This window comes from Bombus huntii, chromosome 3, assembly GCF_024542735.1.
Source record: "Bombus huntii isolate Logan2020A chromosome 3, iyBomHunt1.1, whole genome shotgun sequence".
Lineage (NCBI taxonomy): Eukaryota > Metazoa > Arthropoda > Insecta > Hymenoptera > Apidae > Bombus > Bombus huntii.
In genome coordinates, this window is record NC_066240.1 from 19,175,860 (window position 1) to 19,203,795 (window position 27,936).

General features: G+C 30.8%; 7 protein-coding genes across 10 annotated transcripts; 2 read left to right on the top strand and 5 right to left on the bottom strand.

The window, feature by feature from the left end:
* Positions 1 to 20: 20 nt before the first annotated feature.
* On the bottom strand, positions 21 to 1,331 carry LOC126864175 (60S ribosomal protein L17). Its single transcript, XM_050615215.1, has 5 exons — positions 1,191 to 1,331; positions 854 to 940; positions 562 to 721; positions 314 to 484; positions 21 to 230 (listed from the first exon to the last, which is right to left on the bottom strand). Exons 2-5 carry the CDS (start codon positions 932 to 934, stop codon positions 85 to 87), a joined length of 558 nt encoding a protein of 185 aa, XP_050471172.1. The 5' UTR covers positions 935 to 940; positions 1,191 to 1,331; the 3' UTR covers positions 21 to 84.
* A 276-nt stretch (positions 1,332 to 1,607) lies between these two features.
* On the top strand, positions 1,608 to 10,492 carry LOC126864174 (dual specificity mitogen-activated protein kinase kinase dSOR1). Its single transcript, XM_050615214.1, has 8 exons — positions 1,608 to 2,189; positions 2,283 to 2,508; positions 2,585 to 2,697; positions 2,800 to 2,911; positions 6,418 to 6,594; positions 7,370 to 7,583; positions 7,664 to 7,830; positions 7,923 to 10,492. Exons 1-8 carry the CDS (start codon positions 2,068 to 2,070, stop codon positions 8,037 to 8,039), a joined length of 1,248 nt encoding a protein of 415 aa, XP_050471171.1. The 5' UTR covers positions 1,608 to 2,067; the 3' UTR covers positions 8,040 to 10,492.
* Positions 2,918 to 6,411, bottom strand: LOC126864169 (sodium/potassium-transporting ATPase subunit alpha-like). Its single transcript, XM_050615204.1, has 2 exons — positions 5,810 to 6,411; positions 2,918 to 5,669 (listed from the first exon to the last, which is right to left on the bottom strand). The coding sequence occupies exons 1-2, from the start codon at positions 6,254 to 6,256 to the stop codon at positions 3,063 to 3,065; spliced, it is 3,054 nt and encodes a 1,017-aa protein (XP_050471161.1). The 5' UTR covers positions 6,257 to 6,411; the 3' UTR covers positions 2,918 to 3,062.
* On the bottom strand, positions 9,611 to 13,697 carry LOC126864172 (uncharacterized). 2 transcript variants are annotated; one of them, XM_050615210.1, is made up of 9 exons: positions 13,560 to 13,697; positions 13,164 to 13,397; positions 13,008 to 13,084; positions 12,788 to 12,915; positions 12,438 to 12,706; positions 11,805 to 12,310; positions 11,135 to 11,411; positions 10,734 to 11,071; positions 9,611 to 10,574 (listed from the first exon to the last, which is right to left on the bottom strand). In XM_050615210.1, the coding sequence occupies exons 2-9, from the start codon at positions 13,228 to 13,230 to the stop codon at positions 10,572 to 10,574; spliced, it is 1,665 nt and encodes a 554-aa protein (XP_050471167.1). In that variant the 5' UTR covers positions 13,231 to 13,397; positions 13,560 to 13,697; the 3' UTR covers positions 9,611 to 10,571. The 2 variants fall into 2 exon arrangements, with proteins under 2 accessions (XP_050471167.1, XP_050471166.1); XM_050615209.1 differs by having other exon boundaries at positions 9,611 to 11,071.
* Positions 13,491 to 17,193, bottom strand: LOC126864170 (SET and MYND domain-containing protein 4-like). Of its 3 annotated transcripts, none has more exons than XM_050615205.1 (11): positions 16,798 to 17,193; positions 16,424 to 16,655; positions 16,117 to 16,303; positions 15,720 to 16,044; positions 15,395 to 15,644; positions 14,991 to 15,319; positions 14,821 to 14,894; positions 14,637 to 14,749; positions 14,249 to 14,540; positions 14,031 to 14,193; positions 13,491 to 13,958 (listed from the first exon to the last, which is right to left on the bottom strand). In XM_050615205.1, exons 1-11 carry the CDS (start codon positions 16,911 to 16,913, stop codon positions 13,814 to 13,816), a joined length of 2,226 nt encoding a protein of 741 aa, XP_050471162.1. In that variant the 5' UTR covers positions 16,914 to 17,193; the 3' UTR covers positions 13,491 to 13,813. The 3 variants fall into 3 exon arrangements, with proteins under 3 accessions (XP_050471162.1, XP_050471163.1, XP_050471164.1); XM_050615206.1 differs by having other exon boundaries at positions 13,785 to 13,958; positions 16,117 to 16,300; positions 16,798 to 17,187; XM_050615207.1 differs by lacking the exon at positions 14,031 to 14,193 and having other exon boundaries at positions 13,799 to 13,958; positions 16,798 to 17,192.
* Positions 17,194 to 17,473: 280 nt separating this feature from the next.
* On the bottom strand, positions 17,474 to 19,017 carry LOC126864178 (uncharacterized). The gene is made up of 2 exons (XM_050615220.1): positions 18,869 to 19,017; positions 17,474 to 18,450 (listed from the first exon to the last, which is right to left on the bottom strand). The coding sequence occupies exons 1-2, from the start codon at positions 18,914 to 18,916 to the stop codon at positions 18,217 to 18,219; spliced, it is 282 nt and encodes a 93-aa protein (XP_050471177.1). The 5' UTR covers positions 18,917 to 19,017; the 3' UTR covers positions 17,474 to 18,216.
* A 229-nt stretch (positions 19,018 to 19,246) lies between these two features.
* Positions 19,247 to 27,887, top strand: LOC126864171 (solute carrier family 22 member 8-like). The gene is made up of 9 exons (XM_050615208.1): positions 19,247 to 19,381; positions 21,221 to 23,456; positions 24,254 to 24,595; positions 25,010 to 25,257; positions 25,348 to 25,634; positions 25,977 to 26,343; positions 26,485 to 26,726; positions 26,886 to 27,058; positions 27,297 to 27,887. The coding sequence occupies exons 2-9, from the start codon at positions 23,322 to 23,324 to the stop codon at positions 27,603 to 27,605; spliced, it is 2,103 nt and encodes a 700-aa protein (XP_050471165.1). The 5' UTR covers positions 19,247 to 19,381; positions 21,221 to 23,321; the 3' UTR covers positions 27,606 to 27,887.
* The last annotated feature ends 49 nt before the right edge of the window (positions 27,888 to 27,936 follow it).

The window sequence follows — 27,936 nt, forward strand, 5'->3', positions numbered from 1 at the left end:
ATAGAAATGAAGTGAAAAAATTACGAGACCAATGTAATTTTCATTTTTTCCATTATACATTCAATATCGAGCTAATATTTAAAATTATTCTCTCATCATTTTCTCCTTTTGTCTGGCGAGTTTTTTCTTACTGAGCTTCTTTTTCGATGGCTCTTCTTCCGGACTTTTTACTACAAAATCTTCTTTCTCAGTCAAAATTACCTCGATGTGACACGGTGAACTCATGTAAGCTATGGAAACATACAAAATTTTACTCAACTATTGATTAAATTGTGAAATGCATATATTTTAAATGAATGTTCTAAATACGTACGGTTAATACGACCATGAGCTCTATATGTTCTTCTACGTAAACAAGGGGCATGATTCACTTGAATGTGGTTAATTACAAGACGGTCAAGATCTAGTCCACTGGCATCAGCATTACTCTCAGCATTTTTTAACAGCTGGAGTAAAAATTCTGCTGACTTTTTGGGCCAACGACCTGAATTTAAAGATAATAAAAGTAATTTTAAGTATTAGAGAGAATTAGTAAATTATTAATTATTTATTGTGATTTACCTTGTGTGGTACCGAACTGTTTTGCTTGAGCACACCTGCCAACACCACCATTAAATCTACGGAATGGTACACACTCCTTGTGTTCAATTACGTTTTTCAAGTATTTCTGCGCCCTTCGTAGGGGCATGTTCTTAATAGCACGTGCTGTTTCATGCGTATTCTAGAACATAGAATAGCAGTAAACAACTAGAAAATTTATTAAATAAAACAAACCATTCCAGTATAGCATTTTGTAAACACAACTTAGACTGTGAGGTTAAGTTTTTTTAAATATAGTTGTTGTTTTATTTACTTTGAAATGCACTCGCAGATTCGATCCACGTGCTTTGCACGATTTGCTTGCATTTACTGGTTCGTGAGAGTAACGTCCCATCGTGTTCTGAAATTACAGAAGTCGACGATAATTTTTCACATCGGCCTTTTGCAATAGCTGTCGCGACTTAACCCTGCCATCACTTATATTTGGTCCCCGATAATTATCGTTTACCAAATATTTTTGTTACACTTTTTCCACAATATTATTATGTGGTATCACGTCTTTAGAGATTTCAGGGTTTTAATGAACTTGTAAAAATGAAATCGAAGATGTAAGCAGATTCCAAAATTGCTATTATACAAGTCATACATACCTTTTAACAGCACGATTTTAAAGGAAAAAGCATCACGCGTGTAACTAGAAACTAGAAAGACATTTCCTGTGACGCACGTACTACCAACCTAAAATATGTCGAGTAAAAAACCATAAACAATACTATTTACTTTATTTTAATTAAATATGATGCAAGTACGCCTAGATTAGACCATAATTTCAATATATAATTTTATTTTGAATTATACTTGAAAGTTCTATACATTTTATATAATTTCATGTTTGAATAATTTAATTCTTGATTATGGAAATTAATCACATTTTAAATAATAATTTATAATTAATGGATGGTTATTTATATGTTTACATTGATATTAATGGTATTAGGGAGTATTGTATTCTAATTGAAGTCTTATTGTATTAGGTCAAATTATTACAGTTTTTAGATAATTTATTTCTAGGAACTTTTTAAACGAGTAATATACGTGTTTGTCGTTGTCCCGGGAAGATTCGTATAACCTCTTCTTATTTGCACAATATTTGTAAAAAATATGCATACTTGTGCTATTTCGTGATTGTTGTTATTAAATTAACAGTTTTTCTAAACAAAATATACATTTTTTCGTTGCTCGCCAAAAAATCTAATTAAACAAAGAATTTGACAGATCGGAGACTGACAGTTCAGCTTTAACAACATTTCGAGCTGGGGCTACTCCTTACAAAATTTTCGAATGAAATTCACAATGAGAACGTATATGATTGTATATGTATTATAATTTAAAGATACGATTAGGAGAACTTTCGATCGAATAAATTTTCGATTGACTAGATAGCTGTATTTAATCTACAATAACATTATTGACAAGTGTAATATTTGTAAGAATTGTTAAAGATAGTTATTCAACCTTGCAATCCAAATGTCAAAAAACAAGTTAAATTTGACATTGCCACCTGGTTCGATAGAACCAGTTCCAGTTGTGTCACCGTCACCACCAGTACCACCATTACCCATTTATTCTGAGCCACCAGTAATTCCAGAGTAATTAATTCTTTCATTAAAATTTTTATTATTAAAGACAAATATTGTATTTATTTATATGCAAATACTAATTTTCATTTATTTCAATTACAGCGGAGTTATGGGAAAGATGAGCATAGATGCCATTCAAGAAAGATTAAAGGAATTAGAAATGGATGAGGAACAAAAGAAGAGGCTAGAAAGCTTTTTAGGTCAAAAAGAAAAGGTCGGAGAATTATGTGATGAAGATTTTGAAAAGCTTGGAGAACTTGGTGCTGGTAATGGCGGTGTTGTCATGAAAGTGAGGCACAAAAAGTATGGACTTATAATGGCAAGAAAGGTGTGACTTATCTATGTTCAATGTGTTTATTTGCTTCAATTTGAAATTTATTGTATTATAATGATCATAATTTCAGCTAATACATTTAGAAGTCAAACCTGCCATTAAGAAACAAATAATTAGAGAACTGAAAGTTCTGCATGAGTGCAATTTTGCACACATAGTTGGCTTTTATGGTGCTTTCTATAGGTAATATAGTAATTTTATCTAATATAGTAATTACCTACAAAGTTAACATATTCAACACATTAACATATTTACATTAAATATAAAATATTTTGCCTACTATAGTGATGGAGAAATTAGTATATGTATGGAATATATGGATGGTGGTTCATTAGATTTAATACTGAAAAAAGCTGGAAGAATTCCAGAACCTATATTAAGCACAATTACTTCAGCAGTAAGTACACTCACTCTTCGTTATTCTACCCTATTTTGCTCAAGGATACAATTTTCGCTTTTATACTTATTGATAGCATTCCATAAACAAAACCATGATGACATCATTAATTGAAATACTTCAACATTAGTTATGAACTTTAGACAAATATTCAGTAGTAAGTTTCCTGTTCTATAATTCCACCAGGAATCTTCCGAATACATAGTCTTCTTAATTCGTCATATATCCAAAGAAATGCACCAAGTGGTAGACATGGCCAGTACCAATAAGAACTCAATGGCATGGTTTTAAATATCTTCTCAGTTCCTGGCACATATAGCAATATACCAGTTAAGATAATTTCGAAAATAAAGGCAAAATTTAAAAACCAATTATCCATTCCTTGCTGTAGAATCGAGTTAACTCTCGTTTTACACATTATCAAATCTATAAGTTGTGTTATAACGATAGTTAAGAAATATCCGGTACGAGCTTCATTTAATAAATCCATTCTAGTATCATAGGTCCAAGTTTGACCATAAGAATCTTGCAAGTCGTTAATTGACTTATTTTCCCAATCTAATCTTAATCCTACCAAACGATCAGGTAAAAATCCATTTAACATAAGAATTAAGAAAAAAGTGTAAAATGCAGCTAAAGATTGAGTCATTCCAATCTGACCATAGGCTACAGATATTAAACGTTTGTTTACAAGTTGATCATATTGAGGATTCCTCGGTGGCCGATACATGATATCGGATTCGGCTTTTTCATATGCTAATGCTATAGCAGGAAGTAAATCCGTTCCTATATCTATGCAGAGGATCATCTCAAGAATAAAGGGTAAAGGAATGACGAATAGAATACTGCTCAACATTGGCAACATTTCAGGCACACTAGACGTCAAAGTATAAACAATGGATTTCTTAAGATTGTCAAATATCAATCTACCTTCTTCGATACCAGTCACAATCGATGCAAAGTTATCGTCCATCAGGATCATATCGGCTGCATTTTTCGCTACATCAGAACCAGTAATACCCATAGCCACGCCAATATCTGCTTTTCTTAATGCTGGTGAATCATTTACGCCATCGCCAGTCACTGCGACAATTTCACCCAATCGCTGGCAACTTTCCACAATATATAGTTTTTGTTGCGGAGATGTTCTTGCGAAAACGATCTCTTGGTACTTCTTTATAAGGTCATCTAATTCTATAGTGTCCATATTCCGTAATTCGCAACCGGTAATGATAGTCGCGTGTTCGTCAGAATTGGTTATTTGAGAATACGATTTGCTCTGTATTAACTTACGCTCGTAACTAGTTTCGTGTTCTTCACTTATTATACCGACCTTCTTCGCTATAGCCATTGCAGTTACCGGATGGTCGCCCGTTACCATGATCACTTTGATACCAGCTGTGCGACATTTTCTCACAGCTTCAGGAACAGCTGGTCTTGGTGGATCTAAGAGACTTATTAATCCAACGAATCTGTAACCTTCATTAGGAAAATTGTATGAACTTGGAGAATCAGTGTTAAACTCATAGTTTAGACCATAAGTATAACTGGGCAGATGAAGATCACAGTATGCTAACACACGTTCACCCAGGTAGCCTAATTCTTCACAAGCTTGTCGACATGTTGAGTGGTCTAATGGTGTCATTTCTTTTGTTTCTCCTTCCGTAGTCAGTATGTGAGTGCACTTCTCCAAGATCACCTCTGGAGCACCTTTCAGGATTATAATATATCCATTGTTGTCTCTGTGTATCGACATGTGATACTTATTTATAGAGCTAAAAGGAATTTCTGCAACTTTTGGATACATATCTCGGAATGGCTCCGTTGGGTGGATGTGCTCGCAGAATTTGAGGATACCTGTTTCAGAAGCATCACCAATCACATTTCGTTCCTCGATTGGTTTCAGTAAGATAGATTCACTGGTGAATTCTGCCCGTAAACAAAGCGTAGCATTCTTGAGTATCACTTGGAAAGCTGGTTTCTCCATTAGTAAAGTTTTCTCAATACCTAACATCTGATCAGGGGGACAATTATATCTGGTGAAGCCAACCCATAAATTGGACACAGTCATCCTGTTTTGTGTAAGAGTGCCTGTCTTATCTGAACATATAATCGATGTGGATCCCAATGTTTCCACTGCTTCTAAATTCTTAACCAAACAATTCTTGTTAGCCATTTTCTGGGCTGTTAATGTCAAACTTGTAGTAACAGTTACCAATAAAACTTCTGGCACGTTGGCTATGATGATGCCAAGTAAATAAGTGGATGCTTTCACTATGTTGGGAGTAAGTAACAATGATAAGCCAAAGAATAATACCCCAAATAATACAGCAATAGTGATGATTATTTGAACAAAATGTTTGATCTCTTTGGCTATGGGAGTTTCGGATTTTTCAAGGTATGTTGTAAGTCCAGCAAGACGACCTATCATTGTTTGGTCACCAGTAGTCATTACAATTCCAACACCAGTGCCATCCACAGCAAAAGAGGAAAAGAAGGCAACATTAGAGGATTCTAAGGGATTCTCGTCGGTAGGATAGTCTGTACGAGGTACTGGTTCGCTTTCACCAGTGATACTCGAATTTTCAACTCGAAGTCCTTGACATTCGATAATCCTGATATCGCCTGGTATTTTATCGCCAGTTTTAATTTCCACTAAATCGCCTGGGACTATGTCTTCAGCTGGAATCCGCATTTTAACACCTTCCCGTATTACCATAGCAAAAGTTGGTACCATTTTTTGAAAAGATTCCATCACCTGTAAGATATTATAGAAAAAGATTCATTAATATCATACTTTGGATGTTTTTTAAGTTATATGCACTCTGTGCATTTTAACATGAAAACTTCCTGTAAATGCATAAACATCCACAGTATAACAATGAGTGATTTGTTTACCTTTATATTTTTGCTCTCTTGTATATACGAGCAAAAACCAGAAAATAGGCAGATTAGCATAATAATAAGTCCTAACCATTCTGTGCCACCACCCTCACCTTCTGTCGCCATGCTAATTCCATACAAAATATAGCATAATAATGAACAGACCCACAACAAACCAGCGAATCCATGAAACATACACTTTATAAATTTGATATATTCCGGAATTACTTTTGGTGGTGTCAAAGCATTTGGACCCACTTCAAGAAAAACTTTGGTTGCCTCTTCTTTAGTTAGACCAGTAACTACATTGGTATTTAATTTCTTACATAACTGTTCCAAAGGAATCATATGATCTTGTGTTGTCAATTCCTGTTGAAGTTCCCTGATTTCTTCATCAGTAAGCTTCTTCTTACTGATTTGACTGGGTGATTTTTTTAGAACCTTATTTGCTGCATGGAACATTTCGAAATATATAAAATTCACCACATTAAGTATAATGCTATTGTACTTCTGCAAAATCTGTTTTTTTTCTTTTTTTTTTCAGAATTCAGCTTTTTTAATGGCAGACATTTTCATGGCCTCCTTATTCTACTTGTAGATTACAATTTTGTTTTCTGTCACAGGTTTTAAAAGGTTTGAGCTATTTGCGAGATAAACATGCAATTATGCATCGGGACGTAAAACCAAGCAATATTTTGGTAAATAGTGCTGGAGAAATAAAAATTTGTGATTTTGGTGTCTCCGGGCAATTAATTGATTCCATGGCTAATTCATTTGTTGGAACGAGAAGTTATATGTCGGTAAGAATTTATGTAGTTATAATTGCATTATTATCTTTAATTTTAATAAATGTCATGCATATATAAGGAATATTAAAATATGTGAAACTGCAGACAAGCTATCTCATCTCTGATTTTAATGATTTTTGCATACGTTGTAAAACTCAACATTTTGAACAACTTTTTCCTATACGTATTATCGGCGATCTCGCTTACTTTTCGAGATATTTCGTAAAAATCTGTCAGTACTATTGCGTGAATTCTACCTATAGTTGTATGGCAGCATATGTGTCAGTAATGGTTGCCAGTTGCTGGCATCTTATCTTCTGTTTATAAACGAGAGTTGGGTGAGCTTAAAGCCTCATGCACAACTGCATATGCGACGCTGTAAGATATATCTATTATAATTTATAACTCAATTAAAAATGAATATCATCAATGTATTGGATTTGAGTTAGACTTCTCAACGTTGTAAAGAGATCGGCAATGCTTAGGTAAAATAATATCAATTGTTTATTCGTCTATTATTTTCATAACTAACTTGTTATTATTTCATGCTATTGAAAAACCTTAGAATCGCAGACTCACAATCTATAGGCAGGATTCAATGTAATGGTACCAAAAGTTTGTTGTGAATACCTTGGACAATAAGCAAGACCGTCAGTTATATGTATAGGAAAAGGTTGTTCAAAATGTTGATTTATGTGACATATCTCGAAATTATTGAAATTGGAGATGAGGTAGCTTTTCTGTAGTTCCACCTTAAAATGTTTGATATGAATATTTGCATTTTTAGCCAGAGAGATTACAAGGCACTCATTACTCTGTACAAAGTGATATTTGGTCCCTAGGATTATCACTTGTGGAAATGGCAATTGGAATGTATCCAATTCCACCTCCTGATGAAAAAACTTTAGCTGCGATATTCAGCTCTCCACCAGGTCAACCACCTGTGGAGAATGTTGCTACAAATAATGCTTCTACTCCAACAACGCAATCACCTGGACACAGTTAGTTTACTATTTTCTTTTTTTTTTGTATCTATTATATGGACTGTTTTATACATTGTATTTTTTTATATTTTTTATAGATACAGGTAGCCCAAGACCAATGGCTATATTTGAATTATTGGATTATATTGTAAATGAACCACCACCAAAATTGCCTGCTGGTATCTTCAGTGATGCTTTTACAGATTTTGTGGATCGTTGCTTGAAGAAAAATCCCGCCGAAAGAGCAGATTTAAAAACGTTAATGGTATGTGTTTTATTTCACACGACTGTCTATTTAAATGAAACAATTATTGTTCTTTTGTCTTTCCTAAATTGCTCTTCTTTTTTTATTCTTAGAACCACGAATGGATAAAAAAAGCTGAATCTGAAAATGTAGATATCGCTGGTTGGGTATGTCGTACAATGGATCTACAACCAACTACTCCAACCCGTTTGGCGAACGTACAATCCTGAATAAATGTCACTCTTACATACTTGACTACCTATATACGCGTTCAGTACTCTTAAGTAAATTTTCGTTTCTTTTCGTTAGATTAATATAAACAGTGACGTTCATAAATTTCATTTCTTTCTCTTTTTTAGCATCCTAATAATTCATGAAACGAAAATCTTTCGCGATTTTGAAAACAGACTTATTTACTAGAATTTATGATAGTTTTTTCTTTTACTATATTTTATATAATATTGCTCAAATATTCATAAACCGTTTGAGCGACAGCATTTATCGAGTAGAACTTAAGAGTATTAATATAGGTTTCGATATACGTATCACTGATTTATTCCTTTTTAAATAATCGTGTTTAGTGATTTAAATGTATAAGCTTTTAGTTATTAATTGTATCAGAATGTATTTTACGTAAAGTGCCGAATTTTTGTTTGATATTAAATTATTTTTCATCGTACGTTACAGTCTGATTTTGAAGTCGCGATAACAATCGTGTTAGAACGTGGTTGAATAATATGATCATTTTTAATGTATATACGATTATCGTGAAGTACAGAAATATTATATTGACATATTTGCATGCAACGCGTCACTGTGCTTGATCTTTATTTCGTTTTCCAGGTATTTCGTACCTTTATCTTATGATTCTGTTGAAAGTATGTAAGATAAACAATTATCCTTATAAGTTTAACGTTTATTGTACACTCATGGGCAAGTTATGTTTCCTATGATGATATTAGGATACATATGGGCATCGGATTTATGAAGACATAATTTGAAGAGAGAAGTGTTAACTAGAGAACAAGTTACTAGTATAACATTTGTACCTGACATTCGTAGAGCATTATTCACACCATTGAAAAAGAACTTTTATTTAGCCATTGCGAGAATGCTATGATATCTTTTATGAAACATCAGTCCGCGATTGAACAAAATTTCAAATTATAGTTAAATAAAATAGTATTTCAACAAATTGATACAAACTTTTGTATTTCTACTGTTTTGAAAAGTTCTAAATCTTTCACGATAATAATAATAATGATAATGTATTTAGAATATCGTTATATAAAAATTGTATCATCAACCATAATATTTATTATAATTGTTGTATAATATGGTTACAATAATTATGAAATACTATTTTATTAAACATCAACTAATGTGAGACTTTCAAATCATAAGGAAGACATATTAAAAAACGATAAACAATACCTTTTTAAACATTTTATCTCTTCTCTCAACAGTGCATGTTAGACCCATATCTTTTTAAAAATACGTACGTTTATCGTATTTTCTCACATATATCGCGGTCTGAGACGTTGCACTTCATAGGTGAAATTAACAACATAACTTTGATGCGCGTCCATGTGTTCACACGATAATGAATATACATGATTGTATGTACTGTATAGCTGTGAATCAAGTCTTTCCCGTGCAATTTTTGCGAACTGTGTTTGAAAGATTCGGAGCCACTGTCTGGCTACCTTCGTATTTACACATACTTCAACAATTATATGTAATTAAAAGATGTTAATAATTTTTATTGTATCTATGATTAAGGGAAACAATTTGAAAAAGGTTGAAATTTCTTGAACCTTTATTCAAACAAAGCGTTCAATCAAAATACTACAAACGTAGAAATCAATAATTCTTTTTTGTTACAAATAATCAGTTGTTTCTCTTAGTCGAACAATATTTGGTCCGTAATAATAGACAGATGTTTAATATTGTACAATCCAGTAGACATAGTTGCTTATCATTGTAATGTGCCGATAAAAAATGTCTATATGTACATAGTATAACAATATTATAAGCATTCTTATACTATTCTATGTAAACGTTATACGTTACGATTTCTGTTTCCTATCGAAAGTGTCGTAATGAAATTATTAATTGAGAATAATGAGAAAGATCCGTTATATATATGTATGGAGGTTCTAGTTATAGTATATCAACCCCATAGATATTCATGTTTGCTTAGCCATTACTTTTTTACATGTGCGATTGCCAGTTTAGGTGTTAGCCTTTTTCCGATTTGGCTTAAAAAAATATCGGAGTGTACTACGAGCGTATTGTGATGTTTGCAAGCACAGTGGGAATATCCACTTATGTGCCTAAGCGTAAGACGCTCAAGAACTGATCTTTCATATTATGTTTATATGTCCTATAACAATGTGCGTAATCCTATTTACTATATTTCGTGATATATCGTAAACAGAAAGAAACATTTTTCGATAAATCCTGTTAAGAAAATTATGTAAGATATTATTAACATACAACCATAAAATGATTCTGTTCACCAAACAGCGAATTTTAATTGTCAAAAGGATAATTACTTCTGGCACTTACTAAAAATATATGGATATTCCTTGTTGCAAATTTGTGCATAATAATTGTCGCTGTATCGATTCACTGTCTAAATGTTGTAATTATTCAAAGAATAAATTTATCCTACATTGAAGCATACTCTTTATGCATTGAAATCCGAATATTAGAAATAAAATATACACTACGTATATTTATGAAAATATTAATTTGTCTCACTAAATGCAAAGTAATAAATTTCGTTTTTATTAACATTAATTTGAGCATGTCGCTATAATACACAGTATTTTGATTTAGATTAAAGTAGAGTTCTCTACCTCTACTTAGAGTTCCCTATTAGATAGATCTATATTTACTATTTGCAGAAACGGTAATACCTTATCAAATGTACTAAGATCTACTGAAGTTCCGCCGACAAATATTTTCAAAATGGTGTTAGTTCGATTAACCGTAACCGTGGCAGCTTCTTTTAGCGTTTCATTCGTAATACCCCGACATCCTGATAGATCTAGTAATTCCAACTGTGGCGCGTATTCAAGAAAATTAATCATTGTTTTATCTGTAAATTTGCAAGCCCGACACTCTAGCTGTTTTAAGTTGCACGTATCTTGTAAATTTATATCGGTTACTAATTCTAAGTAGTTGATTATTAATACTTCTAATTTGGGTAAAGCTGTTACAGCAGCTATACTAATATCTGTAACGAACAAACATTCTGCAACAGATAAAAAATTATGTGTATTACACGTAAATTATTTTCAAATGATATTTGACTTACCAGAAATGTCTAGATATTTGAGTCGCAGGCATGTTGATGCCAAATTAGAACAAAATTCGTCTGTGATTAACGCATTCATACTGATTTTCAGCACTTCAAGATTAGTCAATTGCACAATATGTAACATGTCGTTCGGATGTAATAAAAACGAAATATAGGAAACCTCTAATGTTTTTAAATTTGTACAACTTTTACCGATAGACTGGATAACGTTACCAGATATGTCAATACATCTATTCGTCGTAAGTGATTTCAAGTTTTGTAATTTTGCAAATGCCTGAAAAGTAGACATTGTTTGTTAAAATCAACATTTTTAACCGTTTGAGTCCCAAGCAGCGCGATCGCGCTGTTTAGATTTTGTGTCGAAAAGTCCCAGTACATTTGAACGCTACGGACGACTGACGGTATTTTGTATTTCATTGTTATCTTCTCAATAATTTTTATTGAACAAAACTTGAAATACTTATAAACTAATAATACGCATATATAATAATATAGATGTATTTCATAAAGTAACAAATGTGACGAGTGCTATTGTGCCGCTTGTTTCTCTTCGCAATAGATTATGACAAGCGCTATCGCGCTATTCGGGATTTTTCGACTCTGTTTTTTCAAAGACCCCTTGGACTCAAACGGTTAAGAGGTAAATAAAACAAACTAAGAAGTTTACTTGTATTAACGGATGTTCTTGAAGACAGGTACAATATTCTAAGACAATTTCTTCCATTGTTTGTAATGGCAAATACAATAAACACCGCCCGCTTATTTTACTGCTATACGCTTTAAAATATCGTAACTTTGGATTCACTTTAAATAATTTTTGTAGATCTATATCACAAATGTAGGTGGTAGAACCAAGACTAAATTTTGTAATGTTGTGACAATTATCGATTAATGAATTGATACCAGATGCAGAAACAACAACACCAGTAATATCTATTTTTTGTAAGTTAGGGCACAGTTTCGCAACAATAGTTGCTGTACTCTGACGTAAAGGATATGGTACTATGGACAGATTGATTTCGTTTAAATATGGACCACATCGCAGTAATACTTTGCGAACGGTACATATACTAATTTCTCTTCCATTTAAGCCAGATAAGCTCCACATAGATAAATCCAGTCTTTTCACACTACTCCAGGACTCTTGACTTAATGCTTTCCATCTTTTGCACACTACAATTATTGAAAAAATGCTGTATTTACTTTGTGTATAATATATTTAACTACATATAAATAAAATTTAAATATTAAAATACAATTTAAAACAATAATAATACTATAACAAAATTTATGTGCTTACCTCTTTCTATTCTAATTCTATCTATAATTGGCAATTGAAGAAAAATGTGTATTAAACAATCATCATTTAATGTTTGAATATTAGTATCTGTAATGCCATCTTGTATGCAATCAAAGTTATGTGCAATGTCATTTGATATTTTGTTAGATTTTGATTTATCTTTTATGTTGTAACATTGATTTTCTATGCTATCTGGTTGATGCCACGAATCAGCTGCCAAGACTCTTAAATCTCTGTTGTGTAATCTTATTCCTTCATCATATCTAGCACTACGAATCACCGTATAACATCAAAACTATAGTCCTCTTACTTGTAATTTCATCTTCATGTTTATTGGAATTGAAGTTTACCTTGCGGCTGCTTCTACGCTGTTAAACGTAATGAATGCATAGTTACTGTTTCCTTGATTTCTTCGTAAGAAGCAACTTTCAACATTTCCATACTTGGAAAATAATTTTATAAGATCTTTAAACGATGTCTAAAAAAAGAAACACTTTGTTGTTAGATTTGAAATACACTGATTTGTATATTTCAAGAAAACATTATAATGTTAAAAAAATATATACAAACCCTCTCTGCTAAGTTGCTGATAAATAATTTTCTAATTGGTACGCCATCTTCAGTAACAAGTGAAAAAAGTGAAATATCTGTAATAAATGGATCAAATGTGAAAAAATAGCTATGTCAAAACGTATGAATTAACCAAACAATTTCATATTTCATTACTGGTTTCTTCCATGATGTGACTGTGATGTAAACTGTTAGCAAGATATTCCTCTATGTAATCGGTCATTTTTATGGCTGATAATTCCTTTTCTCCCCTATTCTTTTTTTATTGGTATGATCTTCGTTCATACTCTTGAAATCGATATAATTCAAGAATAAAGATACGCTCATTTGCTCACATATATTTATGTGTGGCTGACTCAAGTCAACGTCACGCCATATAACCTTTAAATCCTTAACATAAATATAGAAGAAAAAATAGAATATTTCAGGCATATTTCATTATTTTTTACTTACAACATAATAAATACTAAGAGACAAGAGAAAGAAAGAAAGAAAGAATATTAATTCAAAGTAAAATTGTTTACAGATATTACAATTCACTTAGTTTATTACCTTATGTGTAAAGTTACATTTTATTTATATCTTTTTGTCACTGATGTTCGTAAATATATGTAATAAATTATCTCGTTACGCACATCGTGAAATGGTTTATTAGAATGTATTCATTGTTTTGGATAAGATAAATTTCTCTCCATATATATATATATATATATATATATATATATATATATATATATATATAATACATACAAAGGAAGTACATATATGAAATAATAAATATACACATTTTTAGAAAATATGTTTATTTATTCATTTAAATTTTGCATATAATAGTCGATTTTCTTTTGCTTTTGTTTTATTTCTTCATAAACTTTATTCCACGATCCATAATTAAAATTGGTAATTTCTTCTAATTGATTTAAATAATTTTGAGTTTTCTGTAGTATCTTTCTGTAACAAAAAGCCACAAATATTATAACTTTGAAATATTTATAATTTATAGAGAACTGCAAAAATATTTACTTATATGTGTCTGTATTAGTATTTAGTTTCTTTTCTAGATATATAAGACATATATCTGTAAGATCATTTAATTGGTTAAGAAGTTCTATACTAGAGGAACCGAATTTTTCTCTCACTGTTGCAAGTGTGTTTTCAAAACATGTTATACTATCTATCCATTGTCCTAAAAATTAATTTTATCATTATTGTACTACTATATTATCCTTGAGCATACAAACCCATTGTTTTATATATTTCTCCCATAAGAATTAATGTATCTGTAATATCTTCATTATATTCATATAACACTGTTCTTCTAATATGTAAACATTTTTTTAATTTATTTAGTGCTTCTTTCGTTTTTCCTAAATCAACGGAAACTTGGGCTGCTTCAAAAATTTCTTTAGCTTGTATTATTTTATTTGGGGAATAAATTTGAGATTTGTCACCACAATCCAAACAATATATAGAATCTTTTATATTACATACTGGACCATTACATTTCAGGCATTTCGCAGCATTAAATCTTTCCTGTAATTATAATCCTATTATACAATTATAATGTGACCCAGTATATACATTATAACAAAACTGGATTCAAAAATCGAAAATAGTTTTCATACTCACTGTAAAATATTGTAATTTTGGTAGAGTGCATGCTTTACACTTACAAGTAAAACAGTAATGACTTTTTAAAATCTTTTGTCTATCTTCTGTTGTCATATGTCTATAATGTGGCCCTAATGACAATTTTATTATATTAGTAAGTTCCTTGCACAATTAAAACAAGATACAGTCTTAAATAATGTACCATAGCAGTTGAAAATTTCTTCACTTTGACCAATGTCTCTCGAAGCTCTGACAATAAGGTATTGACCCACAAAGCTAAAATTTAATAAGACAAATGTATTTGATATTGAAGTATATAAATATATATATATATATATATATATACACATATTAAATAAATTTTAGGATTACATGTTAATTATATTGGGATCACACGAATGGTTCATCATACTTGCAGAAGGATAAATTCCTGTAGCTATAATATCTTGTTGTTTCATGGAAGAGTCATTTTTTCTTAATAGTGTATTTGATTTTGTAATTGCATGTCCATTAATAATAAGTTGAAGAATATATCGTAAAAGTAAAGAACTTACATAAAGTTGCTTGTCATTGGTTGTTAAAATATTAAACGAAGTGTTCAATGAATTATTTGGGAATTTTTTCTTTAAACAGTCTTCAAGATTACTTGATTGAAAGAAGTTCGTATACTTCAATAAATATATGGTGAGCATAACAGCTGTCTGTAGAAGTTATGATTAGATAATTACACAAAACATTTTTTCTTTAATGTATTTTTCATCTTGAAATATACATACAATTCCATATACTGTTAACTCATCCATAGATAATTTATCGAAATTAGTAACTAAATTTTGTATTTCATTAAATTTGATTTCATCTGTCATAGTCGAACAAGTTAATAAAACTTTTAAGGCTAAATGCCCTATTCCTATTTCTTCCCAAAGTTTCATTTGATTTCCTGGACATTCCCAGCAATGATACAAAGACCATGCTTTAGTTGAACAGTATTCATTGCAATAAAAGGTATTTAAACATGTTGTACACCTGAAGTAATATAATACCATAAATCTTTTGTACTGTGGAGAAAATATTTAATATCAAAGTGAACGTCCTACTTACGGAACAGGAATGTCTGCGTTTTGGCAATTACAATGTGGACACCGATTATATGTATCATGACTTAGTACCACAAAACTTACAGGTTTTTCCAGAAAAAGAATATCACCTTTCTTAATAGATTTATTTGCTATTACGTGTCTTCCTAATTCCTGGTTGTATATTCTATCTATAGCTACAGATGCATTAGGGAAATTAGTATTTTCTTCAAACGTAATGTGGGATTTTAATTTTAACAAATCATCAATATCTTGTACAAAATTTTGTACAATATTTTGTTGAAATGACTCAGCAAATGTTATATTATTTATCTTTTTTTCAATACTACCTAGAAGTTAATGAAATATTTGATTATAAAGAAATTATCATAAATTTGTAATCATAGTCATTTACTATTTACCTTTCATAGAAGGTGCAATATAATCAGAATCATGAACCATTTTCTGTATCTTGGAAAGTGTTTCTTTAGCTAATTGCTGTTTGCCTAATTTCAAATAACACTGTGCTGCGCGTAAATACAATTTATACTGCAACTCTTTAGGATAATTTAATTTAGTTGCTAGTTCAATATCTTTTATGCAATCCTTCTTATCATCAAATTGTATTAACCATGCATAAAATGCACATAAAAAGAAAATTGTAACATAATATTAAAATATATTATATATTGATGCATATTTTTAAAGTATTATTTACTTTTTACTCACATGATATCTATTTAAATAAAATAATGAAGCAGATCTATTTGCGATTGCAACTGCCAATTCACAACTATTTACAGGAGCATACAATGCACATTTTGTGTATAATTCTATGCTTTTAATATAGTTTTTTTCCTGAAATTCTTTATTACCCATTTTCTTGAAAATTTGTGCTTTGGAAACAGATTTACATTCTTTCCTGTCATAATGATCTTCCAACCATAAATACACAAGTTTCCTAAACATCAAATAAAATAAAATTTTAGATAGTAAAATGTAATAATATAAATTTAACAATAATAATAAATAAAAAATAATAACAAGTAATATAGATTTATAAAAAATATTAATTATTCTTTATGATAAATTTTGTTACTTACTTCATATTTTGATCATTCCATAAAATTGACATAAGTTCATCTTCACGTTTTACCTTTTTCTTTAAAACAGGTTTTAATTGATGTGTAAGAATTTCTAATACTTCTTGCCATTCCATTTTAAATACATCGGACAAGATATTAAATCAGAATTTTAGGTTATTTTATTTTTCACAAATCTTTAAAATGCTAATATACTTCATACACTTTTATTATTTATGTTATATTAAACAATATATTATATCATTCATTTATAATTTATACATTGAAAAAACAACATATTTTTACGTTATATACATATAAATTTCTATTCTTTATATTAACTGCAATGTATATAAGGACAACATTGTAATCGCGAATATTGTCATTTGTATCAATTTTGACAGAATGTATATGCATATACATATTATATATTTATCGAATATTATATGGTGATTTATTATGAATAAAAATTTCAAAATTATTATGATACATACACGTAATTACTTTGCCAACTTATGTATAAACTTATATTACGAAAAATACTTTAGTACAAAAATATATGTACATATATTTAAGTTAACAAATGATTATACCTTTCTATAAATAAATAATTTATAAAATGTATATGTATATTTTGTTTTTGATAATCTATTTTGTTTTTAAATCTTACAAGAAACACAAATGTTCACCTACATAATTATCTAAGAACATAATTTTCAATTTATTTTTAAATTAAACAATTTTTAGGTACATAATTTTGTAATATTAGAAAACAAATAAAAGTAGCGATTTGTCTTTTCACTAAAACCTTAATATGTACAAAGAGCAGTTTAAATTACATATTTAATATAAGACGCCTTTTTACGCAAGGTTTCATTTTTTCATAATTATGCTGATAAATAAATAATAAATATAAATAATATAATATTATTTACAAATAATAATAAAATAATTACTGTTTGTCATAAGAAGTGTGATACAATAGATTTAGTCATAGATTCAGTTAGTAAAAATATTAAGAGAAATGTTGAATTAATTTTAAATTTAGAATAAATTAACCAAAATTTCTAATTCACTTTAACTAAATGTTCTAAAGATAGTCAAGTGTAATTATTTGAAGATAAGAATAAACAATATATCTTTATTTCTGCACATAAAAATATTAAGTTGTTCGAATCAGAAGTATTTTCATTACCAATAATAAAACAGAAGGTGATAGTAGAGACCGCTAATGATGTATCTTCGGTTATTGCATATTTCAAGTGTTGTATACGGAAAATATGACGAATAACGGTATAAAAACGCAAGTATATACATACACTTTGGTTGAGACTTTGTGCAGCAATTTTAGGACGAAACAGAATCAAATGCAAGATCATAATTCGAACCAATTGATGTTCACAATTGTATGTTCGAATTGCTCTTTAACGTGCACTATTATTAAAACAAATCTGATATGAAATCATCATCGGCATAGTCACTGTAATCATCTGCTCCAGGAGGTACGAAAATCCCTCCGAGCACACCGGACAAATTTTCACCGAGACCCATCGCCGATGCAACTCCAAACACAAGTCTCATCACGAGTAATCTCATGAAGTTCACTACGTTCGTTTCTTTGCTTTGTAGAGACAACTGTGTTGTCTTCTTTACTTTGCTCTCGACGCATTGAATCTGTCGAGCATTACAGAGAGAAATTATTACGAACTCGTAAAGGAAAGAATCATTATATTAAATTATAATTTCTTGAAAAAATATCTATACTTTTTACGTAAAATTGTACACTAATGTAAGATATCTGAATTTTTATTAGATGCTACTAATAAACATTTAATTGGAATTACAAATGTATAAAACAAGAAATAAATTCTTATGATTATACAAAATTATAATTTTGATTACTTCTGGGATTTATATTTTTTGTCTACACATTTAATAATTTTAAAGTGATTAAATAAATCTTTAACCAAATAAAAATGTCCGATCACGTTTTCCCGTGATCGATGACTAACAAATAGCGGGAACGTACATTCTGATGTCACAATTAATTTATCGATTATATGAAGATTAAGTATATTCAGGGATTACTTACGCTGATACAAACAATGAGGATTACAGCTAAGGCGAGCGTAACTCTCATCTTGCACTTCCGATGTATTAATCACTTCCTGCGAATATCAGTGAATGCCTTAACGATCGTTGATGTGTTTTCTTTGTATTTTATGTTTCGTTTCCCGCCGATTCGTTTGTAAGTATCGATGGGATCGTTTCAACTGACCACGCAGAGTGAGCAACGAGAACTGGACTGAACAACGTTTCCGCGGGAGAAACTCGTTCGGTTCCTATTCTCGTTAAACCTTGATGCTAATAGAGCACAGGTCGTAACATACAATCGAACAGGTGAACGATGGGGACAAAGTAAAATAAGTGGCATGATCGCAGAAGTTATTCTACGCTAACGGTACACGACGAAAAAAGGCATCCAGGCCATCTCTTCAGGTTACGCGATACGTGCTCGGCCACTGGCCCACTGTGTGTATAGTCACGGCTACGGCTGTTAGAGGATCTATTCGAATTGAGCGCGTGAAAGAAAAGATATACATATGTAAGTATTTATGAATATGTACAGTGGGAACAAAAAGTATTTGCACTTTCATAAAAACTAATAACTAGGATAGTGAAATCACTAAATGGCAGGCAGCAAGGTGCGTGAATGATCTTTTTATCAGGTTCTAAAGTACATGATACGACGTTTAATATATTTCGATCTAATTAATAGTATGTAAATACTGTAACAAATATGGTGGTGTGCAAAAACTTCTTGGAGCTATTGTATGAGCATTCTCTTAGTCTGTCAAAGTATGCATTTTACATATTGTCCTAAAGGCTAGTATATATGTAGCTGTTAGGAAACGATAGTCGTTTTATAAATTTCAAATTTCATTGATATTTGACATTAATATAGGGAAGAAAATATTTGTAATAATTTTCTTAGTAACTCTTGTTAAATTACCATCTAAAAAACGAATTGTTATATTGAATGTAATATAACTAATAAGAATAAGGAAATTAATACGAAGAATACCAAAAACGTCATACATTAATGAAAAACGGTTTTTGGTTGAAATGAACACAGACTCACCATTTACACATTGTAAGACCTATAATCTAAAATGTGTGTTTATGCTTCGTTTGATGCCAAGAATTGAACTGAACGTGAGGATATTACATATTAAAAACGATTCAAGAATTTGGCCTGAAGTATGGGTATTATTGCTGACACGAATTGTTGCTTTTCTATTACTGTTGTCTAACGTAAAAAGTGTTTTAATTTTTAATAATGAACTATTAAATATTCCATATATATTTATGTACATACATATATATACATATTAATATATATTTATGTATAGAAATCACAAGAGAAAAGCATGATAAGTACATGTTTATGATTTTACGGAAATGAAAGATATAAAGATATTACTAAGCAAGCAATATTTTACAATCTTCGATATTGTAACATTATGATGAGCAATATCTTGAAAATTTTGAAAAGGATGAAAAAATACACGCTTACCTCTAAAACCAAATATAAAGACAATTTTGCTAATATAGAATTAATTGATAACGTAATAAATTGTAAAATTGTTTTTTCTTGTAATTTTCATATGATCAGTATAGATTTATAATATATCATAAAAAATTATATATGAAAAAATGATGTATGAACTAAAATGTAAATATACGTGACAGACCATAAAATTATTTATAACTTTTTATTTTCATTCGATCGATATCTGTAAGCGTGGTCAATTTTATGGTTCACTGTCGTCACTATACCATTATTGATTGTGCTTAGAATGGTGGTTTCATTACCATTCAATCGTTTGCGATCGTTAAATTGTTCTTCAATCATTTGTCGTCATAATGAGTCTTACCTGTCTACCATGTAGGTTTGTCGGACAAAGAATAGAGTTAATGAATGTTAACAGATTATTTTTTGAAAATTTTTACTACGGGTTTATATATCAAATATCGATAAATTTATCGATATTTAAAATTTGTAAAATAATGGAAATAATAATAATAATGGTTTATTAGCACTAGTAACTTGTAACTTGTGACTTATAAAATATCTCTATACAATAATAATAATTCAATGGTGAAAGATGAATCAGCAGCGTGAATATAAAAAATATAAAACTTTCCTACTTTCACTTTTATCTATCCAGTACTTCTTCCATCTCAAGTTAATGCATCCTCTGGAACCATCAAGCATGTATCAATAGACAGAAATAGATGATCACCAACATAGTGGAGAATCGATTGGTTTAAAACGATTGAATGGAAATGAAAGTCGTTCAGAAGTAGCGGCTGTGACAATGGCCGAGGTACGATCACCTCGACGACGATGCTAATGACAAGGTTCGATTTGCGGTGAAAGACGAAGGACAGCCAGCAGGAGGATTCAGCTGGGGTTTCCTTTGGAATCGGCGATTGGGCGAACACGGGGAGCTTGTAATGAAAGGCAGGATGCGCTCGGGACCGGACGTGATGTTCTTCGCATACAGAAACAGTTCCAGAAACGAAGGAAACACCGTCGCATGGACTATGATGATTGGTACCCCTCCATCAAGATAACCGTGTCCTAAGTATGGCATGGTAAGAAGACGACACCGGATAGGTTTTTATGCCTTCTCAACTGTTTGTGCATTTATTTATGACGCGATACTAATTTCGTTCTGATCAAGCCGGAGATTGCTGGTCTTTTAAGATCTTCCTAGGGTTTTATATTTTATTGTCAGGGCACGTTGTTAAATGTATTTGCATGGAAACATAACCTAAGAACGTATCTTTTTGCTTGGAATTTTAATTTTCTTTTATTTGGAACTTTCTGAAATCGAATTTTGACGTTTCGTTTGATTTTGAATTTAAATAAGGGCTTGATCAAGGTCTTTTTGCACAATCAAACTGATATTAATAGTTTTACAAGTATTACAAATTACAAGTCATCTGATTATCCTATTTAGTGAAAAATTATAAAATCATAAGGAAGAAGTTTAAAATTTATTGCTTCTAACTTGTTAATTTTGTTTTAAATCTTATTAACAGTAAATTAAGACATAATTAATCAGGGCAGGGACTACAAAGTGGATAATAAATTATGTAAGAAAAGCAAATAGTAAATCGGTGATTGAAATGCTGCGTGCATTCAACCGTAAGGAAGATTTTTGCTGGGAAAAACGATAGAATAAAATGAAACGATCAATACCTATCAACGAGACTTTCTGTTGCAACCTATACAGGTGAACATAGAATGAAGTAAACGCGCGTTAAGAGTTCATAGACCCAGTCAGCCTATTATTTCAGTTTATGCATTTGAATTTGCGCGTGTCAATTGGACGACATGTAAATACTATGTGTTTTACATTTCTTGATGCTGTTTTACACATTCTCTTGAAAATGTTGTATCTCTTTTGTATGAATAATACGATTCTTTTTTTACGAATGCTGCAATTTTAATCGACTTTTAATCGAATAATACGATGTTTATTATAAAGTTAAGATTGTGAATGATTATATGAATTAAATGATAGAAGATTGCAGTACAAATTATATGAATGATATTTAATCGAGTAATACGATTATTATAGTAAACGGATATTTATGTAGAATTAAGATAATTCATGTAAATTACGAATGTACATTCACATATTTAGGCATTATGTTTTATACAAACATGATGAATTTCTTATGCTAATAAACGCAGAAAACTATTTTACATAAAAAATCAATGATCTAACTTACACCATTCGGATTTTCAGCCAATCATATATACGTATACGAAAAGAAACATATTTCCTTATCTTCACAGACTCTTATGATTCTTCTTGCATCCCATTCAGACTCCGGAAGTAGCGGCCACGTCACCGTGTTTCCCAGAAATACAAAATTCATATTACGTCAATTTAAAAATCGATTATTATTGACAGAAGATCGTTTTCTCGTGACGTGCGTGCGTTAATGGGATACGTGTCGCCAAGCGTAAAACAATAGCACGGGTTTCTGTCCTTCTCTGATTCAGCGCTAGGAATCGGTTCCTCGCTATCCTTCGAGAGAGAGGACCCCGTCTCTGTTAGTGCGTGCTTTACCCTCACCGATGACACTTTGTTCGGGCTCCGCGACAAGTTTCACTTGTTGCCACGAATTTCCATTTTGTCACTTCTCACAGCGACATGCGTTTATCAAACTTCTTTTAACTCTGTAAAATCTCATTCTTACACATATCTTTCTCTTCTTTACTCTCTTTTTCATTTCATTTCGTATTTTCGCGTTACAAATGGAGAAGTGGATCGTTCTTCGTGTAATAGGAATTTCAGTATTGATTTCTTCACTTGGTTGGACTATCATTGTTCATTTGTGAATTGTATGATAAATTGTGAATTTATTAAGACACTATTATTATTCAATTTTGTTCTGTGATTATCATCTCTCGTGATTTATATCCTGTGAAATACAGAATTGGTAAAGGATTGTTTGAAGAAATGAATGCGGAGGAAGTAAAGGTTGGATGCTTTCAAGTAGTCATCGTGCTGTTACTTGGCATCAATTATGTCATCGTTGCAATGAGCCACGCGCTCCCGGTGTTTCACAATTATACGCCTAAATTTTATTGTCAGGTAAGTTTCTTTTGTCTCAGTTATCTAGGTATTTCTTTTTTCATTAATTATATCTTATATACGTTTCATAGCTTATTAATTTGATCAATTATATGGCAGGTACATATGTATTATAATAGTGATTGTTATAATTCATTCTTTCTAACACTCTTTTGACCTAAATTCAAGTGACTCATTTATTTACAATCACAGAAATGTTTGACATTTACTATTATTTACGTATGTGTTCTGCTTTAGTTTACAAAGTTTTGAATAATATTTCTGCATAACTACTCTCTATCATTCTCTCACGTATATAAATTATTCCAAATAAAACAGTAAGATATTGAGTGTTCAACTGGTGAATGAGGAACATACATCTTGAGAAATGTCATGAATTATTAATTCGAATAATTCGCTAACTTTTGTCTTCTGCGAAGTTTGAGGCTCCTTTTGAATTTCAAATTATTCATTAACTTACTCAAAAACGCAAAATCAATTCATAAATTTACATAATTAATTATATAATTAATTACTCTTATTATTAGTTTTCTTATTGTTGTTTATGTAAGAAACTAATTTATGTAAATAGAAATTTGACTATTTTTTATCGTCCTGCATATGAAATTATATGTATTTATGTAATTAATCATTATTTTCGCAGTGTTATGTAAACGAAATTACTAAACAGAAGTTTCTCTAATTTTCATTTCTCAATGTTTTAATGTCTAACACAGTGTCGAACAAATATTGAATTATTTAGTTAGCATCAGCTACTTAGTTAAAATTTTACAAAACGATTCATTTGCATATTACAGCCAAAGAATGGAACGAAACGAATATATGGTTGCCAAGAGCTTGGCAACGTGACTGTTGCAGTTAACGAGACTTCCGGTCTTAAGGAATCTTCGAGTACAGACTTGTGCTTCAGCAAGTATCAATTTGCAACTGAATTCGGAGAAAATAGCGTAGTAACAGAATGGAGTTTAGTTTGTGAGAAACGGTATTTGACGTTTCTTGGACCGACAGTTTATTACGTCGGGGTTTTAATGGGCGCTTGTATCGCTGGACTTTTAGCAGATCGAATAGGAAGACTTCCGGTTCAAGCGATTTGCCTTTATACTCAGGGCACGATGGCTGTCGCACTATATGTTGTGCAGGTATAGACATTTTTCAATTTAAACGAAATAATTCAAAATTATGAAGAAAACGAACAAGTAAATTTTAACTTAATTCTTAATTTATGTCAAAAATGAAGTAAATTGGAGATTTTATCAAAATTTCTTTTTTAGATATTCTATCAAATTTTATAATTTATTGAAAATGATAACAGAAGATAAAAATTAACTGTATTCAAATAAAAAAAGGAAACTGATACGTTATTTCGCTCTTAATTTACATTAAAAATCTATTTGAATGCATATAAGTGGAATAATGAATCAAATAAATGTATTGTGTTAATTAAATCTTTTGTTCGATATGGAAAGTAAAACGAGAAAGAAATAAACAGTCGTTGAATACCAACTTGACGAGAACAATTTCCTTTTTCTTGCTGAATAAAGTGTCCATTTCAGAATTATCCCACGTTTCTGGCTCTTCGAGGACTACAAGGAGTTTTTGTTCAGGGTCTACAAAATTCGACGTACATCCTTTCTTTGGAACTGTTTCCTGTGAAAGCACGGACTTTCGTTGCATTAGTTATGCAAATTGCGTGGGCTATTGGTTTGATGCTCTTAGCCGCACTTAGTTACGTTATACCCGATTGGAGAATTTTACAATTAGCTGTCTCAGTTCCCACTGCTGTAACTGTGCTCTACATTTGGTAGATTATTATTGTTTTTAATAGAATGAAAAATAAGATTTTAGTATTGAAATACATCTTTTGGGAAACTATAATAGATATTGCTTTCAGGATAATACCAGAATCACCAAGGTGGCTACTAGCAAAGGGTAAAATCACGGAAGCAGATATGGCAGTGGAACGCATCACGAAATACAATCTCTGTTGCACTAGATCGCGAAGGGAAAATGTTAAAACGGAGACAAACATTTCCGAGAACGCGACGCCGGTTAAACCGGAACGAAAGTCACGTGTTTCGTGTGCAGACCTAAAGAAATCGAAAACCGATAGCGAAGTGAAAGAAGAAGCTGCGAATTTACTAAATAGCAACACGGATGCGGCTCAACAAAAAGTTCAAAGTAAAAGACAAAAATTGTTGAAAAATTCTATCTATTGTTTTCTTAGCATGTTATGTTATACAAGGTATAATGTATGATAGTACAATGTAATATATTGGGTTGTAACATATTCTGCCCATTTTCTCCATTTATATAATAAATATAAAAACAGGGTGAATTTATGTTACCACTCAATAATATAATATGGTATTAATATAAGTCTCCTTTTATAATTTCAAGTATGATAAAAAATTTATATTGGAAATATTCGCTAGATTGGAACCAATATCGTTTTGATGAAGGAAATATGAATCGTTATTATTAAAAATGTACATTATATTAATACGTATATACACTTTTTAGAAACGAGTTTGAGAGAAATATCTGAATACTTGGAAAGTAAGCTGCCTAAAACGGAATCGGAACCGGACTCTGCACAATGTGAGAATGGAGAAACAAATAAGAGGAATGGTCCATCGAAGTCGAAGAGCCATCGGAAGTCGAAATCGATATCACAGTCTGCTGGTAATCAACGACTTTCCATGAAAAATACTTACGACATCGTAGAGCTACGTACCCCAGCGAAAAAAGAAATGTCAAATAAGGATGACGAGAAGAAATTTAGCAAAGTCAAAGAAAAATCTAGTAACGCGCAAACGAAAGAAGAATTGTTAGAACTATTTAAATCCAAGCTGTTAAAAAAATATGGCATTGTGATCATTTATCAATGGTAAAAATTTTTCAAAATTTGACCACTTCAAAATTATATTCTTAATATAAATTCATATAATTAGACTGTGAATATTTATGCGAATTTGTTCTTATAAATACTACAGTTTTTTAAACTTGTAATTCATATTATCTGTCTTAGGTTCACGTCTTCTATAGCGTGTTATGTCTTCATGACGCTCGAGCCGAATCTTTGGGCGATCAATAGACACGTCACTTTTGCGCTAGGAGGAGCGTTAGAAATTGCATCTTACGTGTTTCTCTACTTCATATTGTCTAGATATGGCAGACGACTACCGATGTCAGCGTATCAATCAATTACTGGTGCAATTTGCATCTTTTTTGCAGCTATAATTATCTTTTCAAATTCCACCATTACATCCAGTACGTGATTGTAACGAGAAATATTTCGTATTAAAATACGTATATTAAAATTTCTGTAACATATAAAGCGTAGACACTATACATTGAAAAAATTGATTAATTTTCGATATAAGTACCTACTTTGTAGATTCTTACTAATTTTGTATATCATCTTTGTAGATCTCATGAAGACCATTATGTCCTTGCTCGGAAGAGTAGCAGTGATGAGTACCGTTTCCATAACATATTTGTATACGATTGAGATATTTCCAACTGTTGTGCGAGGAACCTGCTTAGGCTTGTGCACCGTTTTCGCGAAAATTGGCAGTTTGTGCACGCCACACATACTATCGGTAAGATTTGCATACTGTGTTTTTAGAATTAAAATGGAACGTATAAAATCACTACTATTAAATTAAATTCAATGCAATACGAATTTTTACTTCCTCTCTAAAATATTCTACTTCAACACGAGTATGTGAAATAAATTATTTAAAAAATTAAATAAAATGTTAAGCTAAATAAAAAATTATATTTAAAAAAATATAAATTCACATGGCATAAAACAACGAATACAATTTTCCTTTTTAGGGAGAGCATTTTCCAATAACCATTCCATTAATAATAATTGGAATGCTCTGCTTAGGATCTGGAGTAGTTGCTTTAATTTTACCAGAAACTTTAAGTCAAGTTTTACCTGACGCGATAGAGGATTCCGAATTGTTGACTGTAAAAAGGAGAGAAAAGAAGAATAATGAGAATTTAAATAATGAAGATGCATCTACTACTGAAGATGCTTCAGAACGGGAGATACTTAGAGCAAAATTATTCTCTGAAGATTGGGTGGACGCAGGAAATGGTATATTAGTGAATTTCTCGGAAAATAAAAATTCTGAATGAAATTTTTAAAGTTTTATATAGAAGAAATTAATGCCACATTTTTATATCGATGAATTATAACCGACAGTTTGACGATCATTATGATTATTGACGTTCCGTTGCAAAATGTGATTATTTTGTATTATTTATCGCAAAGATTTATTGTTAATGATATCTTTTATTGAGTTGGATTATGTGTAATTAAGGATTTAAAATAATGATTTAATTTATAATTAGAAAATATTTTATATATGAATTTAAATTGCAAGGGTGAAAAATAATATAATATTTTTTATAAATTTATAGCTGTTTTCATAATCATGTATCATTGTGTATTATATTCTTCACGTAT

Bases quoted from the DNA above. Each gene is read 5' to 3' on its own strand.
- LOC126864174 (XM_050615214.1), top strand. From the start codon at position 2,068: ATGTCAAAAAACAAGTTAAATTTGACATTGCCACCTGGTTCGATAGAA. The intron at 2,190-2,282 runs GTAATTAATTCT...TTTCAATTACAG, and splicing joins GAGCCACCAGTAATTCCAGA to CGGAGTTATGGGAAAGATGA. The intron at 7,584-7,663 runs GTTAGTTTACTA...TATTTTTTATAG, and splicing joins AACGCAATCACCTGGACACA to ATACAGGTAGCCCAAGACCA.
- LOC126864178 (XM_050615220.1), bottom strand. From the start codon at position 18,916: ATGAGAGTTACGCTCGCCTTAGCTGTAATCCTCATTGTTTGTATCAGC. The intron at 18,451-18,868 runs GTAAGTAATCCC...AATGCTCGACAG, and splicing joins TCCTCATTGTTTGTATCAGC to ATTCAATGCGTCGAGAGCAA.
- LOC126864172 (XM_050615209.1), bottom strand. From the start codon at position 13,230: ATGACCGATTACATAGAGGAATATCTTGCTAACAGTTTACATCACAGT. The intron at 13,085-13,163 runs GTAATGAAATAT...CATTTATTACAG, and splicing joins TCACATCATGGAAGAAACCA to ATATTTCACTTTTTTCACTT. The intron at 12,916-13,007 runs GTTTGTATATAT...TTCTTTTTTTAG, and splicing joins TCAGCAACTTAGCAGAGAGG to ACATCGTTTAAAGATCTTAT.
- LOC126864175 (XM_050615215.1), bottom strand. From the start codon at position 934: ATGGGACGTTACTCTCACGAACCAGTAAATGCAAGCAAATCGTGCAAA. The intron at 722-853 runs GTAAATAAAACA...TCTATGTTCTAG, and splicing joins ATCTGCGAGTGCATTTCAAA to AATACGCATGAAACAGCACG. The intron at 231-313 runs GTACGTATTTAG...ATGTTTCCATAG, and splicing joins AGCTCATGGTCGTATTAACC to CTTACATGAGTTCACCGTGT.
- LOC126864169 (XM_050615204.1), bottom strand. From the start codon at position 6,256: ATGTTCCATGCAGCAAATAAGGTTCTAAAAAAATCACCCAGTCAAATC. The intron at 5,670-5,809 runs GTAAACAAATCA...AATATCTTACAG, and splicing joins AAGAGAGCAAAAATATAAAG to GTGATGGAATCTTTTCAAAA.
- LOC126864171 (XM_050615208.1), top strand. From the start codon at position 23,322: ATGAATGCGGAGGAAGTAAAGGTTGGATGCTTTCAAGTAGTCATCGTG. The intron at 25,635-25,976 runs GTAAAAGACAAA...TACACTTTTTAG, and splicing joins GGCTCAACAAAAAGTTCAAA to AAACGAGTTTGAGAGAAATA. The intron at 26,344-26,484 runs GTAAAAATTTTT...TATCTGTCTTAG, and splicing joins ATTGTGATCATTTATCAATG to GTTCACGTCTTCTATAGCGT.
- LOC126864170 (XM_050615205.1), bottom strand. From the start codon at position 16,913: ATGGAATGGCAAGAAGTATTAGAAATTCTTACACATCAATTAAAACCT. The intron at 15,320-15,394 runs GTATGTATATTT...TAACTTCTACAG, and splicing joins AGTTAACAGTATATGGAATT to ACAGCTGTTATGCTCACCAT. The intron at 14,194-14,248 runs GTTTGTATGCTC...ATTAATTTTTAG, and splicing joins AGAAATATATAAAACAATGG to GACAATGGATAGATAGTATA.